Below are 18,303 nucleotides of genomic sequence, written 5' to 3' on the forward strand. Positions count from 1 at the left end.
ACAGCACAAGAATTTCTAGATAGGCCTCACTAGCTTACCCTAATGTTAAAATTAATCTTACATAAAACCATGGACTAGTCATCAAAACTACAAAATTAACATTAGTGCAGTGCTTTAAAATAAACTACAGAAGATAAACAGCTGGGACTACATCAAATTGAAGAGCTTCTGCAAAGCAAAAGAGACAATAACCAAAACAAAGAGAAACCCCACTGACTGGGAAAAAATTTTTGCACACAACACTAATGCTAAAGGACTGATCACAAAAATCTACAATGACCTGATGAGACTCACAAAAACAAAGAAAATGATCCAGTCAAAAAATGGGCAGAAGAGCTAAAAAAATAAGAAAAAATGTTCAGCATCACTTGTAATCAGGGAAATGCAAATCAAAACTACCATGAGATACCATCTTACACCAGTGAGAATGGCACATATTAAAAAAAACTAGCAACAACAAATGTTGGCAAGGATGTGGAGAAAAAGGAACTCTCCTGCACTGTTGGTGGGAGTGCAAACTGGTCCAACCACTATGGAGAGCTGTGTGGAGATTCCTCAACCTACTAAAGAAAGAGCTTCCATATGATCCAGCAATTCCACTCCTAGGTATTTACCCAAATGTCATAGAAACATTAATTCCAAAGAGCACCTGCACCCCTATGTTTATAGCAGCACTGTTTACAATAGCCAAGCTTTGGAAACAACCCAAATGCCCAACAATAGATGACTGGATCAAGAAGATGTGGTACATATACACAATGGAATACTACCCAGCATTCAAAAAAGATAAATACATGCAATTTGCAGCAATATGGATGGAGCTAGAAGGGATCATGCTCAGCGAAATAAGCCAGAAAGAAAAAGAAAAATACCGGATGGTCTCACTCATAGCAGGAATCTAGAAAACCTAAATAAGGGACCAGGAAGAAGAATAACTATAAGAAAGAAAAAAATCAAAATCAACAAACGACTATGAACCAGAGACACACTATGGGGGGGGGCGGGGAAAGGAGAGGTTGGGGTCACAATAAGGGGGGGTGCAATTTTATGGGGAATATAAAAATAAAAAATAAAATAAACTCTAGGCTGATATTTAACAGGTTTCCCACTAATGTCCTATTCTGTTTCAAGATCACATTGCATTTAGTCATCATGTCTTCTTAGTCTCCTCTAATTGCTGACCATCTTTCAGTCTTTCTTTGCTTTACATGGAATTACACTTTTAAAAAACCTGGTGAAGTATTGATATTTTGTACGATGTCCCTCAATGTGGATTTGTCTAATGTTTTCCCATGAATAAACTGGGGTTATGGATTTGGGGCAAGAAAAAACAAGGTGATATGCCATTATCCTCACACCATGTCAGTGGGGACAAGACATCAACAACCCTTTTTACTGGTGATTTTGGCCTTGATCACAGCAGGTTAAGGTGCTGTTTTCACTGTGAAGTCACGATTTCCCCCCTCCCCTCCACTACTCATTTGAAAACAGTTATTCAGTTCAGCTGCGCTCAAAGGGAGAGGAAAGATGTTCTACCTCCTGGATGGAGGACTGTCAAAGAATTTGTAGATACCTGTTCTTTTTTTTTTTAATATTTATTTATTTATTTACGTAAGCACTGGGTACAGTCATAAGTGCGGGAGGGTGAGAGAATTCATCAGAGCCAGAACGGGGAACAGAACAGGCAGACTGATGAAGAAATACACTGCTGAGGGGAGCAGCGGGTGGCAGCAGAGGTCTGACAGCCATGTGGGACCCTCGCCGGTGGCCTGGGATGGTACCCAGCAACCCAGCCCCGCAACCCAGAGCTCAACCACTGCCCTACGGGGGAGGCCCTGTAGATACTTGTTCAAGCCATCAAAATAATTAATAGGTATTGTATTTGAAAGCTATGTAAATATCCTGTTTTTCTATAAAGCTTTTCCCATTAATTTTGACATCCACCAGCAGACCTTGACTGCAGTCTTTATCTTTACTGCTTGGTTGATTAATGATCGGTTTCTTGACTAATAAATGCAGTCAAAAGAGGGGTTACTGAGATTTAGCTGTCCTGGTGGGCTGATCCATAGATTTCCTAACACTGATTTACTGCAAGAGTTTCTGATTTGGTGAGATTGGTGTTTGCATATTTGGAAGCCTGTCCCCTAGAAAGCTTCCTGCCCACTTGTTCATTGATCAGTCTAGTCTCATGTTCCTGATTGAATTTAAGCAACAAGGAAAGTCTGGGCTTGACTGCTCCCATTGAAATAATTTTTTGATTCCTTTCCAGAGAAGAGCAGGTTTTTAGGAAACATTACACAGCTCTACTGTCTCTTTTTCTGTTATCTCTCTCTACCATCATTTTGTATTGAGAATTAATAAGTTCCTGTAAACCAAAGCACAGCAGCTATGCTATTCCAGACAGCAGTGGGGAAGATGTTAAGTTCTTATGGGAGTGTGTGAGTGTATGTGTGTGTGTGTGTGTGTGTGTGTGTGTTTCAGCATTTGGAACTGCCGTGTAGCCATATAGCTTGTATACATTAAGTCCCTGTGTAACCCACTACAGTACCTCCCCTATGCATGATTATTTAATTGAAAGCAGTCACTTTCCCTAGACAGTAAACTTTTTGAAGCAGGGGCTAAGAGCATTTTACTTGGGAAGCCAGCACATTGCCAGACATATAAAAGATGTAAAATCCCATTAATTGAACAAGTGAATGACAATGACCGGAATTAGGGCTGTCCATGCTTTTCCTAGTTTTCTCAAAATCTATAATTTCAGTCACAAAATATTCTCTAGTATCATTAGAATAATGTTAATGTTTATTTATATCATGAGGTAAAAAATTTTTGGACTAACCTAGGGATTGAATTGAACACTATTAAAGATAAATTTACTTTGAGCATGCGAGAAAAAAGATAGATGGTGGAGTCAGTGACATTTGAATTCAAATCCCAGCTTCATTGCTTATTAGGAATCTAATACAGTAGAATTTATCTATGCTCCCTGAGACTTAGTTTCTTTCTCTGCATAACAGAGATATCATCATTATCTTACAGAATTTGTAGGATTACATCAAACTTTTATATGCAACTTTTGCATTGTAGGTCTATATATGCCATATAGATAAAAATATATACTCAAATACATGCACCTATATATCAAATGTATATAAGTCATGTATTCTAATCTCTCTAATCTCTCTCTCCTGCTACCTGCCTACCTATTTATCTTGCTATCACATATCTGGCTATCATTTAACTATACTACATATCTATATTTCCTGGCATATGATTATTATATCAGTCACTGCCCACATCAAGTATTTCAACAAAGAAGATCTAATGTAAGAATTGGTTAAACAGGTGTCACAGAACTACAAAAGCAATGGGGACACTGAGGTAACACAGAGTAAATACCTGCGGGGAAAGCTATTACTCCTAAGGTTAGGGGCACAGAGAAGAGATTAGGTGTATTTGAATGTGGAAGCTCAAGGAGAGAGCCTGCCCTGCTCTGGGAGAAGACAGCTGCCTGTTGGTGCTGGTTCCCTAGGCTGACGTGAAGAAGCAGGTTCTGGGAGTGCCACATCAACAACAACAAAAGCCAGAGACTGGTACCTACTGTTGCGGGGTGGGGGAGAGGGGCATTGTCACTCTGAGGACATTGGCAGGACAACAGGACAGCAGGAATACACTCCTTCAGCCTTGCAGAGCCTGACACAGCACCACAAAGCAGAGTATGTATGCAAGGGAGGGATTGGAATGGAGAGACAATCGCTTAAATTGGCAAATCTTATAACTTCATTTGAATTATTCACCATTTTAACAGTTGTCTAGAATTCCACTGTAGAACTATAGCACCTTTTACTTATTCATTTTCATGATGCTGAACATTCAAATTGATTCCAAATTTTTATTATTTGAAATGATGTTGCAATAAATAAACCATTAATTCTCTGGATTCTAAGATTTTATAGTCGGGAAAAGCCTGTATGGCATTTCCCCAAGGTATTTTTTCCCCCAAGACTGAATGGCTAAATATTATGTAAGTTTAGGTGTTAAAAATGCTATAAAAAAAAAATCATCTCCCGTTTCATCCCTTGGAAGAAAACTCTCATAGAAGGAAGTCTAGCACCTAGCCAAGTACATCGACTAGAGCAGGTTTCAGTAAAGATTTGATACTGATGCTTCTGAAGAAATAACCCACCCAAAATATGTCTTACCTAATATTCTTAGAGATCCCAAAGATTAATTTCTTTCCTCCTTGAATGTAACCAAGCACAAAATTATGTCAATGGCAAATGCGGATTTAATGCTCTGTGCTCATTTCTCTAAGAGTAAATGTTTAGCTAAAAACTGTCAGTCAAAAATCTCCCACAATGTGTCTCCTTCAATAAGGAGATCGATTTTTGAAGTATTCTGTAATTTTCTGTATATTTACCTGGTTTATCTATTAAAAATGCTTCATGCACAAGGAAGGTAAAACATTTTAGAGATGCAAGACTGCCATCTTGTGGAAAATTTGTGGGGCATGTCTTTTGGTTTTTGTTTTTTTATACGAACTATTGTTGATTTGAAGCTTTTTTTTCATTTTGGTCAATATAACCCCCACTCCTCCTGGATTTTGTCTTTTTGTCTCACTTATTCTATGACATTGGGTGGTACTAGTCTCATTTTACACCCCAGCTTTGAGGACATGCAATTTCCATTATTATTTAATCCAACTGATGTCCCGTGCTGCCTTTGTCTATTTCATTTCCTTATTTGTTCCAAACTTTGATTCAGGCGTGCCTTGTGCTTCCCCCAAGGAATGTCAGGAAATTTTATTTAAAAAATATCTTTAACCATTATAATCTAGAGGAAATATCTGCTTTTTGAGAGGAGATGGGGGAGTATGTAGAATGAACACTTCAAAGATTAGGAAGATCTTCTGAGCATGGAAACCATTATTACTAATTGACCCTGGTTTCATTCTGACATCTTGTTACAGGGCAGGGAGAGGGGCACCCCAGAACTCTCAAACCTGCCTGCTCTAAATAGGTTCTGCTGCATCTGCTTCATCAAGATAAAACACATAAGACCTTTAATGGAAAGGAACTTTAATATAATTAGTGTGCAACACAGAAAAGACAGAAAATATAGTTTTTAAATCAAGCACCCAAAGTCACCCATCCCCTCATGGGTAAATGTCCAGCCAAACAGGGTTGGCCCAAATCAAGTCCCTAAAGCTGCCACAAGTCTAAAGCACCTTCAGGTGGGGACCCATTGAAAAGGGTCAGAAGCAGTAAAACAAGTCTGGGAGGAAAAGAGCAAAATCAAAACCAAGATAGACACTACCATTGTAACCTCCCCACGGGTCTCTCACCCATATCTGTTCCAACCAGTTCAGGACCAAGAAGCAAGTGCAGCCTCTTCACATATCTCTCTGCTCCGTGTGCCTCTTCCAGGTCTCCTTCTGGCTCTCCATCCTGTTTCCTTCCTTCTCCAGTCTCCTCTCCAATTTCTTCTCCTCCCTGCTCAGCTCCACCCTCCTTTGGGTGGGTCAGGGAACCTGGAACCTCCCCTTTTCCTGGGGACCACCCTGTTACAATCCAACGTGTGCATTTGTTAACACTTGTTTGACTTTTCTGTGGCATATTATTGGCAGAAAGGTTGGGAGCTGGAAAAAGTTGTGATATATCATTAAGAGAATAATTCAAAGTCACTAATATTTTAGGATAGGTACTGTCTTTCCTGTTTCTTGTTTCCATGCTTACCATCTCATGGACCAAGGAGAGACATGGAGGGAATATGGCATGCTTAGGCTCAGAAAAGGGAGCTCCAAAACTCAAGGGACTGGCAGCTGATAACCAGGCTGGTTTCTTTCTGCTTACCCAAACCTCCTTACTCGCTTACCTCCTAACCCCAAATTAAAGTCTAAAAAAATGCCACAAAATAAAAATACAAATCAAATTAACATCTTTTATATAGCTATTAATTTAGCTATTTAAAGCTGTCCATACTTTCAAATGGATTGGTGAAGAAGGGTTAATTATATAAAATACTTAGTGCAACTTGCTCAATGGCAAGTTTGCTTTTTCAGCCACACAACCAACTTCTTGAAAGTTTTCCTGAAACATATTTGTCACTTTGATGCTGATCCTCTGGCATTGAGAAATAGGCCCTTACAGGCCCCTAAACTGGTCTCAGCTTACAGAATTTCAACTTGAGGAGGAAGAACCCAGCACCCTAGCATTCTTCTGGGACTAATAACCCATTAAAAAATGTACCTTTTCCACCACACTATAACCATATAGGGGCATAGAAAATACCATATTCTTAGAAACCCTGCCATTCTGAAAACAGTTGATTGGTCTGGAGTGACCCAGACCCAGATGGTCAACCAATCATCACCTTTCCCAGGAATGTTCACATTTCGGAGAGAGTAGAGTTGGTCTTAGTGAAAGAGAATGAAAGTGATGCAGAGCAAGCAGCATAGAAAAGGATTGTAAGTGTCCTGGTGGTTTTCAAGTTCTTTCTTGGAATGTTCGTAAGTCCTAGTTGCTCTACTGATGTTTCCTGGGCTTGACTATGTGACATACCTCTCTATCTTTCCAATAATCCTTCTTATTTCTTGGGTCTTAGTGACACAGTTTAAATGGTTAAGTTGGTCTTAGGTTCCAAGAATATAAAGGAGAGGAAAAAAACCTTTATTTAAATTTCTGTTTAAGGCTTGTATTTGCAAACAGCTAATCTGACACAGCTGCAACAAGTTGAAGAAAATAATCTTAAATTAAGCTTCAAGGTTGGCTGAAGATTGAGAAAAGCAGAGGAAGGGGCCCATCAGTAGAAATTCAAAGCTCCAGTTACCTGAAGAAAAACCTGTTCACATATGAACTGCACAATAGCTAGTTGTAAGGGCCGGACTGGCCACAGGGCAGGTTTTCCTGATCCCATGCAGACGGGGTAAAGGAGGAGTCAGAGTCCTCAGTGGTTTTTTGCAGGTCTTTTATTGGGGTTCACCAGGCATATGGCAGGTAGGGGTGCTGGCTGGGAGGCTGGCAGGCCTCCCAGCCCCCAGCAAATCTTCACTCTATCTGGGCTCTCTGGCGTTCGTTCTGCTGCTTATCGGCTTCTATTTTGGCTTCTGCTTTCGGCTTCTACTGCTGCTGCTGGTGCTGCTACTGCTGCTGGCGTCCCCGTGACGCCGCCCTTAAAAGCACAGTCTTAACTCAGCTGAATCCCATCTACCTATGCCCACACCCTATTTCAGGTGCCCGCCATCAGGCATGCATTCAGGACAAGGATCCATCATTTATCCTGATGGCGGAAGGGCAGAAAAGCCTGATATTTTCTTTACCCTACACTAGTCAATAAAATTCAGCCAAATCCACATTTCTTTGCCTCTAACCTGCTTTTTTAGAATATAAAATATAACTCCTTTGTGCTTAACTCCAATTCCCAAAACATGTATAATTTTATTTTCCTTTAAGTCAGAAGGAGAAAGATAAACACCAGATGGTTTTATTTATATGTGGAATTTAGAGAAACCAAACAAAGGGTCAGAGATAAACCTTGAAAGCTGACCATAGATCTGAGGCATTCAGGAGGGGGATGGGAGGGGAGGGGTGAGGGGCACTGGTGAAAACAACAGAGCGGGTGGAGCTGGTAGAGAAACACAATGGACTATGATGATGGACTATGCATGCTTTGGTAGCGGGAGAACTATACTGACCATACCTGAGGGGAGAAATCATATACTGTCGAAAATTAACAAGGATGTTAGCAAAAGGTACTTCATTAAACAATTAATTCATTAAAAATTAAAAATTAAATAAATTTTATTTAATTGTTGACATAGATTTGAATTTATTCTCCTTGCAAGTTGATTCACAAGTAAACCTGATTTCTTGTCTCAAATACCTAATGTTCTAATCTGATCTCTGAACAATGAATAGAGGACCCCATTGCTTAGTAATAGGAGTCTTAATATATAAATATGAAAAGGCCCACATCAAATTCACACCATAGCCAAAAGCTTTGCCTGACCAGAATATTACTCCCTGTTAGCAGATAATTTGGAACCAGATTACCTGAAGGTTCATTGGTGAACATAACGTAAGAAAAATGGGCATGTTCCTGGCCCAATGTGTGGGAAGCAACTCAAGCTGGCAGATCAGGCCTTCAGCCCCACTGGGGTGCCAGCAAACTCCAATCCAGCAGGTAAGGAACCCAGACACTGGCCCAGCGTGAGGAAGGCAGCAGAGACCTGCAGATTAGGCCCCAGTGCCCTGTCCAGGTGCTATAAACCCCTAGACCCAGCAGACCCACAGGTAAGGAGCCTGGACATCCAGCTCAGCATGGGAGTGGCAGATGCCCATTGATGAGGACCACAGTCCAGGTCAGGATGTGGAGCCATATCCAGCAGAAGCCACACCTACAGCAGCAAGGACTGCCACATGTGTCCTACAGGGGAATAATACACCACAGAGAGAGGGTTATAATGTTGGCCTCATTAAATGTATTTGCAAGTACTCCTTTATGAATTTTTTGAAAGTATGAATATGATAGGAACTAGTTAATCATTGAAAGTTTGGTAGAACTTGCTTGTGAAGCCATCTGGTCCTAGACTTTTGTTGGGAGAGTTTTGATTAATACTTCAATTTCCTTGCTTGTGCTTGGTTGGTTTGGATTTCTATTTCTTCCCTATTCAGCTTTGATGATTGTATGATTCTAAAAATCTCCATTTCATCTAGGTTGTCAGATTTATTTGCCCACGAATGTTCACAGTCATCTCTGATTATCCTCTGAATTTTTGAAGTCTTTTGTAATTTCATTCTTTTTTGATTCTATGTATTTGAGTTTTCTCCCTCTTTTTCTTAATTAGCTTATCTAAAGGTTTATCTATTTTGTTCAGTTTTTGAAAGATCCAGCTTTGGTTTTAGTAATCTTTCGAACTCTTTTTTTAAATTTGTTTCATCTCTGATTTTTTATCATTTCTTTTCTTCTACTGACTTTTCTCCTACTGATTTCTACTGACTGAACATTTTTGTACTCTTTTCAAGTTACTTGAGATGTGAGATAAGGTTAATTTGGGCTCTTTCTTGGTTCTTGATGTGGTCTTGTATTGCTATATACTTCCCACTTAGTACGCTTTTCCTGTGTCCCATGTTCTAGAAGGTTGTGTCCTTATTGTCATTTATCTCTAGGTACTTTTTGATTTCTTATTTTGATAACTTCATTAACCCAGTGGTCTTTTAGTAGTATATTGTTCAGTCTCCATGTATTAGAGAAGTTCCTCGTTTTCTTTTTGTAGTTGATTTTAGTTTGTTGTCTTTATGGTCAGAGAAGATACTTGGCATAGATCTGAGACATGTAGCAGGGGTGGGGGGAGAAGAGGAGTCAAAACAGGGGAGGGAAGAGCACAAGGGTCAATGGGTGCTATGGTGGTGGGAGAGCTATGGGGACTACTACACCTTAGGGGGAAAGTCAAATATTGTACAAAAATGAACAATGATGTAAGAAAATAATTTTTTTTTTCATCCATGTTTTTCATCCAAGTCTCTTTACATCCTCACCAAAATTTGTATTTTATATATTTTAAATAGCCAACTAGAGGGTGTAAATTGATTTTATTCATGTTCATCTAGTGGCTAATAATATTAAGCATCTTTTTTATTTGGTTATCATTTGTATGCCTTCTTTGGAGAAATTTTTTTTCCAATCCTGTGCCTATTTTTTAATCTGGTTGTTTGTTTTTTGTTGTCAAGTTGTAGGAGAGCTTTATATATTTTGTATATTAAGTCTTATCAGATATATGATTTGTGAATATTTTCTCCCACTTTGTGTTTTTCTCTCTCTTAAGTTTATTTTAATAAACAAAATATTTTTATTTTGATGAAGATCAATTTATTAATTTTGTCTTTTTTAAAAAGATTTATTTATTTATTTACTTATTTATTTATACATGAACCAGGGTACAGATGCGCGGGAGGGTGAGAGAATTCACCAGAGACAGAGCGAGGAACAGAACAGGCAGGCTGACGATACACTGCTGAGGGGAGCAGTGGGCGCGACAGGAGAGGTCTGCGGCGCCATGTGGGATCCACGCTGGCCGGCTGGGATGGAACCGACACTGCAAAGGCTGCGGACAGCTTCACAGCGCAGCGCTCAACCGTCTGTGCCACTGGCGGAGGCCTTAATTTTGTCTTTTTTGCCTATGTTTTGGTGTTGTATCTAAAGAAGTTGTTGCCAAATCCAATGTCTTACCCTATCCCCTATATTTTCTTCTAACAGTTTTATAGTTTTAGCTCCTGCTTATAGTTTATTGAGCTTCTTGTATGAGTATATTCATGCCTTTTTATTAGATTTGGGATGTTTTCAGTCCTATTTCTTAAACATTTTTTTTTTTGTGCCCTTTTTCTATATTCATGCTAATTTGCCACCAGTTTACCTGAGTATATAATTTTGGAATTTCAACTTCACATATCCACATGTGAATGTGCCTCACTCACCTTCCACCATTTCTTCAGTGCCACAACCTTACCATTTCTCTCCCTCACTCCCATTCTCTATTATTCATAGAATCTAAGAATTATTATTGTTGTTTTGCCAGTTCTCTTTGGTTATTTATATTCTGCAAGAGAGGACAATCTGGTGTCTTTAACTTTTTCACTTAGTATAATCATCTCAAGATCCATTTATTTTATTCCAAAAGGAACATTTCATCTCTATTAATAGCTGAGTAGTATTCCAATTAGTTTATAATCCATCATTTTTTCAGTCTTTTGTCTGACTCTTATGTTATCTTGATATTTTATAGTGTCTCATGGGTTCCTCATACTGTTTTTCAGTCGTTTTTCTTTGTTCCTTAGATTATATTACCTGCAATTTCATTGATTCTTCTTCCTGGTTAAGTCTGCTATTAATTCCAGTGTCTGAGCTTCTTCAGTGATGACTACTAAAATCATTTCTTGTGACTGGACTATGCGTGCCTGTTCTTTGTTTTATAGTTTTATTGTCGAGAATTGGACCTTCTAAGTGTATGCTATAAGAAATCTGGAAATTTAATTCTCTCACTCCTCAGGGATTGCTTGTTTTAGCTTTTTTTTTGTGGGCTGGATCCATCTTGTGTTTTTTTCCTATTTTTGAAAAATATGTATTTCTTGTTGCGTGGGGACTGAAATTTCTTTCCATTCTCTGCACCTTAGCGTTCACTCATTTCCTTAATGTTAGGCACCCAAGAGGTGGAAAAAAATCGTCTTTTTAAAACACTTGAAGCTGGGCAACTACTTCAGTCTGTGGGTGTGGGTGTTGAAAAATGGCAGATCTCTACGCTGGCCTTTCAGCGATCAAAAGTGGCTATCAGCTATCAAAGCTCAATGTTCTATTTTTGCCCACTCTGGCTCCAGTAAGCTAAACTAGGAATGTGAGTCGCCAGCTCCACAGCTACATGCTGCTGTGCTGGTAACTACAAACTTACAAAAAGCCAAATTCACCAAAATTTACCACTGTCTTCAAGTTATTCCACAGATGTTGGACTAGTTCTACTGTACGCCTGAGTTACAAAATACTTTAGAGAGTTCCTGACAGTTCAATAGATGTTTTGGGTGAAGGGAAAGATTACTGGAGCTTCCTATTCTGCAATCTTTCCTGAAATCACTCTCTACATTGCTTTAATTTTAATTTAATTACAATTTAATACTAAGAGGGTAATCCTATCTGTAAGTTTTGGGGAGTTGATTGACTTGTTTGCATGTCTATCACCTGTTCTTCTTTCCAACCATACTAGAACTCTGGCCAGGCTTTTCCCACATTTTCCTGTGTTTAAGGCAGAGGCCAAACTAGAGGTAAGACAGTTCCCAGGGGCTCTCCTGTTTTTTTTCTGCTCAGTCTTGTAACAGAGGAGCTGAAGTATCAGGAGAATTCCTTCACATATGGGGATATTATTTGTCTCACTTTCCTTTTCATTCATATGTCACCAATATTTTGAACAACCACTGCATGTCAACTCTTTGATATATAATGGGAAGAGTTAAAAGAACTGAGTCCTTGTTCTTACTGAGCTCATAGTTGAGTGGAAACTGATTAAAGCAAACTGATTTAAAAAACCTCCAGTACACTTTGTAAAGTTTGAAAGGTGGACAAAAAGATGCTGAGTGAGTTAAGAGGACATGGTTAAAGGAGTTTGAGGGAGCATGGATGAAAATGGAAAGCTTCACAAGTGAAGATGCCAGAAATAATCCTCAATTTTACACTTTTACACCCCTAATCTTCACCTGTAAGTCCTATCTTTGATAGGAACAGCAGTAAGGATAAATACTTGGAAAGTGAGAACAAGACCAACTAGAGAGGCAGTAAATAATTTTAATATAAGGAGTATGCGGGCAAGTGTTAGGTGATCTGGCCAGAAAGGTAGGGGGACAAAACAATGTTGGGGTTGACTTTTATTTTGTAGGTGATTCTAGTGTTAAAGGATTGTCAATAATGAAGCAATACAACCAGACTTTAAAAAAATTAATCTGGAATGAAGGCATATTTGAAATAAATTAAGTAATCTTTAACAGCTGACTGCCTGACTTTAAAGTCTTACATGCCTCTTTCTCTTTTACCCTGTCTTCTCATCTGTGTCCTTTTCTCATCTTCCTTCTCTCCCTTCCTTTTGTTCAACAAGAATTTGTTAGCTGCTATTCTCTAAGCCAGGTACTCGGCAAGAATGGTATATATAAAGATGACAAAGGCACTGTTTTTTCCTCCTGATTTAATGGTTTAGTAGAGACAAACTTGACATGTAAATGGCAACTTGATGTCAAGAATTTCAGCAGGAGAGGGAAAGCATCCTGGTCAGAAGCTTGTTTGAGTGAAGGTTTGGAGAGGGAATAGGTGTAAAGCACATGGTATATGCAAGGAAAAGCCAAGAATTTTCGAGGTGGAGTACTGCAGTCATGGGATGCTGCGCAAAGTGGGGCATGGAGAGTTGGTTCTAGGTGAGTAGACTGGAAAAGTCAGGGCAAGAAGATGAAGATGCCAGAAACAATCCTCATTTTTACACTTTTATACCCCTAATCTTCACCTGTAAGTTCATCTGGGTAGACAGGGAAAAGAGTCAGTATTTTTGTGGCTAAGTGAGAAAGTGGTGACGGATGCACTCCTATACTTTTTTTGCATTGCCTACTTTTCTCTTGGTTTGGTCTTGCAATGTAGAAATTAAAAATATCAGTTACTTTGAAAACAGGACAAATTTAAGTTTTCTAATCAGCAGCAAAATATTTCTAGAAAAACTAAATAAAAGCTTTACCACTTGCTAATGTCAGGCATTACATTGTTACAAAGGCTTTCCAATTTAGCAGATGAACATATTTCAAGGCCTTACCTCTTTATTGACCATAAGGGAAAGTTTTCCCTCACACCATTAAACAATCAATTTTCAGTGTAAGCTCACTGATTCTTATTCAGTAGGTGTTGCTCCATTACCAACATTATTTTAATGCTCAAATTATCCTAGATTTGGCCAGCGACACCCCATTCAAGTTGGCTTTTGTCCTCTGACATTTCCCTATTAGTTTTTGAATATTTTCTTACTTTTAGGCACAAGATGTTATGGCTTATATTGTATCTTCTCTGCCCTACTCTTATACTAAACAATTACCCATGGAGATGAACATGTTTGAAATATTTGCAATATATTTCTTTGAAAATATTTTTGAACATTTTATAAAATAATTTTTATTTACCAAGTTTCAAAAAATATAATTTTGTATTAGATGCCAGTTAATTTCTAGTGCCATTTTAACCACAGTGCAATATTCACAGGAGATCCTGATCTTGTGATCAAGATTCTCCCAATTAAACAAGTTTTATAGCACAGAAACTAATGAGGTTGTCAAGGGATGAGAGTATTTACATTTTTAAAAATGTGTACTTTTATAAAACATTTAAAATTCATTTTAAAATACTTTATTTTGTTTTCAGAGAGAATATTGACATCTAACACACAGCTAGCTGAAATAACCTATACAAGAGATTTATGAGGTATGATACAGATGAGAAAACTTGAAATATTATTAACTTAATTTGTCTTATGAGGAGTACGTGGAATTGACAATACTTTTGGACATCAATTATTTTTTTCCTGTAAGCTTTAATTTACCCTTCCAGAAAGTATAATGTGCTATTGTATCTAAGAAATCAGTGAATAACTAGGTTCCCCATCTTTTCAAATTACGAAGCATTACTTCAATCTTAGTTCTTCTGACAGAATCTAGTACTTGTCTTCACGAAATATTACTTTCTTTTTTACTAAGTTATTCAATGAAATGCTATTAATCCATTGAATCAGAAAGCGAATACAAGGCATATTTATATCACAAAGGAAATTAATGAAAGCTTAAAAGATAAACATCTAGTATTTAAAAAAAAAATTCCAAATTTTGACATTAGTAGCAATATGATTCCCTAATTATCTTTTTCTAAGGAAGACCTTCTCCAGCTTTTTTCCAGGCTTCTTTTACTCCTTTAATGCTTTCTTTTTTCACACATTTCCAGTATTCTTGTATGCTTGGATGTTGTGGTACCTGTTAACCAAAAGTAAGGGGGTTATTCTCTTTAAGGCTGAACATGATTTCATATTAACTTTGTTACTGTTTATTTCCCACATTCCTCCAAAAAGGATTTAAGGTGAATTTTGTAAAAGATGACTGCAACAGAACTGTAAAGTAAGGGTAAAAGATACAAAGTGAATATCATGTAAGAATATGCTTAGGATAACCATGGGAATGAAGGGAGACTAATTATATGTCAATGGAGGTTCCTCCTTAAGATGATAATGAAGGGTTTGAGTAATTTTCTTTCATAAATTGGCTTTAAATTATAATTATCTGATAATGCTTCTATTTCATAATATTTTATTATATTTTCCCTTTTTTGGTGAACTTAATTGTGGAATAAAAATCATAAATTCATAATTTTGATTTAACCATGGTCAAAATGAAAAGAAAAAACATGGGCCTCCCAGATGGCTCAAGGGGTTAAACACCGCACTATGAAGCAATTTGCAGCCTCTGCAGCACGAGTTCGATCCTGCCAGTCAGAGAGCACCCCACATGGTGAAGCAGACCTCTCCTGTCTTGTCCACTGCTCCTCTCAGCAGTGTATTTCAGTCAGTCTGCTTGTTCTGTTCCCTGCTCTGTCTCTGGTGAATCCTCTCACCCCCCACATCTCTGGACTGTACCCCAGATCTTGTATGCATAAATAAATAAATCTTTTAAAAAAAGAAAACACACACACACAAACAACTATATTTGATGAGAAGCTTTAAGAAGAAATAAGAAAATTCATGTATGTGCTTTGTGAATTAAAAGTAGTGTGTGGTTATCATTCCTCTCAACTAAGTGACAGCGTAAAGGTTAGAAAACATTTAGATACTGGTGATCAAAAGTACAGCGTTGCTGGAAATGAGTCAAATAGAAACAAAAGTCCATTTTAGGTTATATGGATGTTCATTATAATATTATTGATTTATAGCTCTTTTCTTAATATTTTTTGAGAAATGACAAAGAGCTTCCTGGATATATTAAATTGTTCAGTGCACAAATTGGTTTAATTTCTAGGAATATGACTGTATAACTCTGAGGTGTTAGATGACTGCAAAAAGTTTTACTTTGCGACTAGAAATATATTTGCTCATTGTCCATACATAATGTTTGTAGTAGGCAACTAAAATTGTTTTTTTCATTTTAAAAGGACAGGTTTATTCGGAAAAAGAGAAAGAAAAAACTGCTTAAAAAGCAGGAAAGCTGCATTTTTCCAGTTGAAATTGGTTTTCTAGGTTCTAGAAAGTCTGGGTCTTATGAACCTACTAATCTCTTATTCTCCCTTTTTCCTTTCTTCTGGCCTAAATACCAATATTTTCTCTTTGGACTTGTTTTCAACCTTAAGACTACTTTAACAAGAATGTTTCTAGAAGATTCTAATCTAAACAAAATATTTTTATTTGTCCCACAGTTACAGACCAATATGTAAATTTCAGTAATGACTAAAGCTAACATTTGTGCCTCAGCACTTAGTTAAATAGCATTTTACAATCAATTCTCACAAAAATTTTCAATGTTAGAATCTATTAAGTTTTCACATTGGGGCCTCCCTGGTGGCACAGCAGTTGAGCGCTGGGTTGCAAAGCTACCCGCAGCCTCTGCAGTGCCAGTTCGATCCCCGGTCGCGGGGCGAGGGTCCCACATGGTGCGCAGACCTCTCCTGCCGCCCGCTGTTCCCCTCAGCAGTGTACTTCGTCACTCTGCCTGTTCTGCTCCCCGCTCTGTCTCTGGTGAATTCTCTCACCCTCCTGCGCTTCTGACTGTACCCAGTGCTTGTATAAACAAATAAATAAAATCTTAAAAATAAAAAAGTTTTCTCATTGTATACAGGAATAATTTGAGGTTCAGAAAAATGAAGTGGCTTTTTAAAGATTCAGCAGTTAGTATGTATGATATAAAGCTGGGGATTTGAACCTAGATGTATCAAACTACAGAACCTGAAGTAAAATCTAAGGCTATTATTACTGAATAGTGGTTTCCTTTTTTTAATTTTTTTTTTCCTAAAGATTTATTTACTCATGCATACAAGAACTGGGGTACAGGCTAGATGCGTGGGAGGGTGAGAGGATTCACCAGAGACAGAGCGGGGAACAGAACAGGCAGACTGACTGAAATACACTGCTGAGGAGAGCATCCGGGCAAGACAGGAGAGGTCTGCTGCTCCATGTGGGATTTTTGCTGGCAGGCCGGGATTGAACCCCGCTGCAGAGGCTACAGACAGCTTCACAGCGCTACGCTCAATGACCAGCACCACCAGGGGAGGCCAAGAATAGTGGTTTCTGATTAGATTTAGATTAAGAGGGAAAAAAAAGCAAAGAAAAATGTTGGATCTCATCTGTATGAGAGATTTCAGTGTAGGTTGTAATTATAGCTCACAACCTCTTAATAAATTATAAAATCCCCATTTAAAGCTATACATTTGCTCAAATTCTAGATTTAATATCATTTAATATCATTAATTACACATAAACATATACATTAAAAATTCCAAATCTGTTACCCATAAGCCTCGATGCATCCTGTTTTTTAATACTCCAAGAAACTCTCCATGACTGAGACATTCATCACCATCCAAATCAAAGATCTTGAAGACTGTGTCCAAAATATTGTTTGAGAGGTCTTGTCCTGTTGCTACTTTCACAGCTCTCTTAAACTCCGCTAAAAAACAGTAAACATAAAACAACTCTTAAACTATGGGGAATAGTGTTAAGTGGAATTAACCTAAATTTTTATTATTTGAGAAGTGAAACAAAACCAAAAATACCCATCAAGAATGTATTCAAGTAATAAATTTGGCTGGGAAATATCATAAAGTAATGCATAAGCAGGCTATTTTAATATAATAAATGTTCTAAATACAAATATTTAAATATTTCCTGCCTTTTTTAAGGGGAATAAGAAGAAAAGGTAAATAAAATTATTGTTAAATGTGTTCAAAATCTAGAAATGTAATGTAAATCAAAATAACCACATTGATGTAAAGGTTATTTTTTATAACTGGCCTCTTGATTGGTTTAATGTACTTAAAGAATAGAATGATACTGTTTATAGATAACACAAATTAAATGATTTATGCAACTTACGGAGTCTGATAGGGCGATGAGCTAAAGTAAACATTTTCATGGCAATAGCAAAGTCTTCCAGGTGGGTGGCAAAATTGCAAAAGGACTTGAACTCATCCAAGCTAATGCTCTAAAATAACAAAACCAAGTTTTTATCACAATTTTATAAAGACATTAAATAATCTTATGACTCTAAGTGTAAGTACTTTATCATAAACCTATAAACACCTTTCTGAGTCGATTAAAAATTTTGAGAGGAAAAAGAATTATAGATTTTAGAAATTAGGAGAAACCCCAAGAGATTAAGTGGCAGGATCACTATGTATAAACTATGTTGACTGTACACTGTGAGAATGGGATCTGAGTTGTGCCCTTCAAGATTTTGGGTGGCCCTGTGTTACAGACTGAGATATCCTCCCCCAAATCCATGTTGAGCCCTTGTATTTAGAGACAGGGCTGTTAGGGAGGTAATTAAGGCTAAATGAAGTCACAGGAGTATGGCCAAGCCCAATAGAACTGATTTCCTGGTAAGAAGCAGAGACACCAGAGTTTGCTTTCATTTTACAGACAAGCATGGAGAAAAGGTCATGTATGTGAGGACACAGTGAGAAGTCTACAAGACTTTTTTCCAGTGGAAAAAAATCAAGTATATAAATTCTTAATTTGAAGAATGAAACTAGATCACCCTCTCC

At 37.7% G+C, this 18,303-nt stretch overlaps 1 protein-coding gene across 1 annotated transcript in view; it reads right to left on the reverse strand.

Annotated features, from left to right (window-relative positions):
- Positions 1-14,426: 14,426 nt before the first annotated feature.
- The window catches only part of MICU2 (mitochondrial calcium uptake 2), a gene marked incomplete at both ends in the record, with an annotated part of 77,335 nt that continues 73,458 nt past the window's right edge, over positions 14,427-18,303 (reverse strand). The window contains 3 exons of the mRNA XM_084234868.1: positions 14,427-14,531; positions 17,050-17,207; positions 17,633-17,741. Of these exons, the coding sequence (XP_084090994.1) occupies positions 14,427-14,531; positions 17,050-17,207; positions 17,633-17,741 (372 nt within the window). The remainder of the gene's footprint in view (positions 14,532-17,049; positions 17,208-17,632; positions 17,742-18,303) is intronic.

This window comes from Talpa europaea (assembly GCF_964194135.1).
Source record: "Talpa europaea genome assembly, chromosome: 6".
Lineage (NCBI taxonomy): Eukaryota > Metazoa > Chordata > Mammalia > Eulipotyphla > Talpidae > Talpa > Talpa europaea.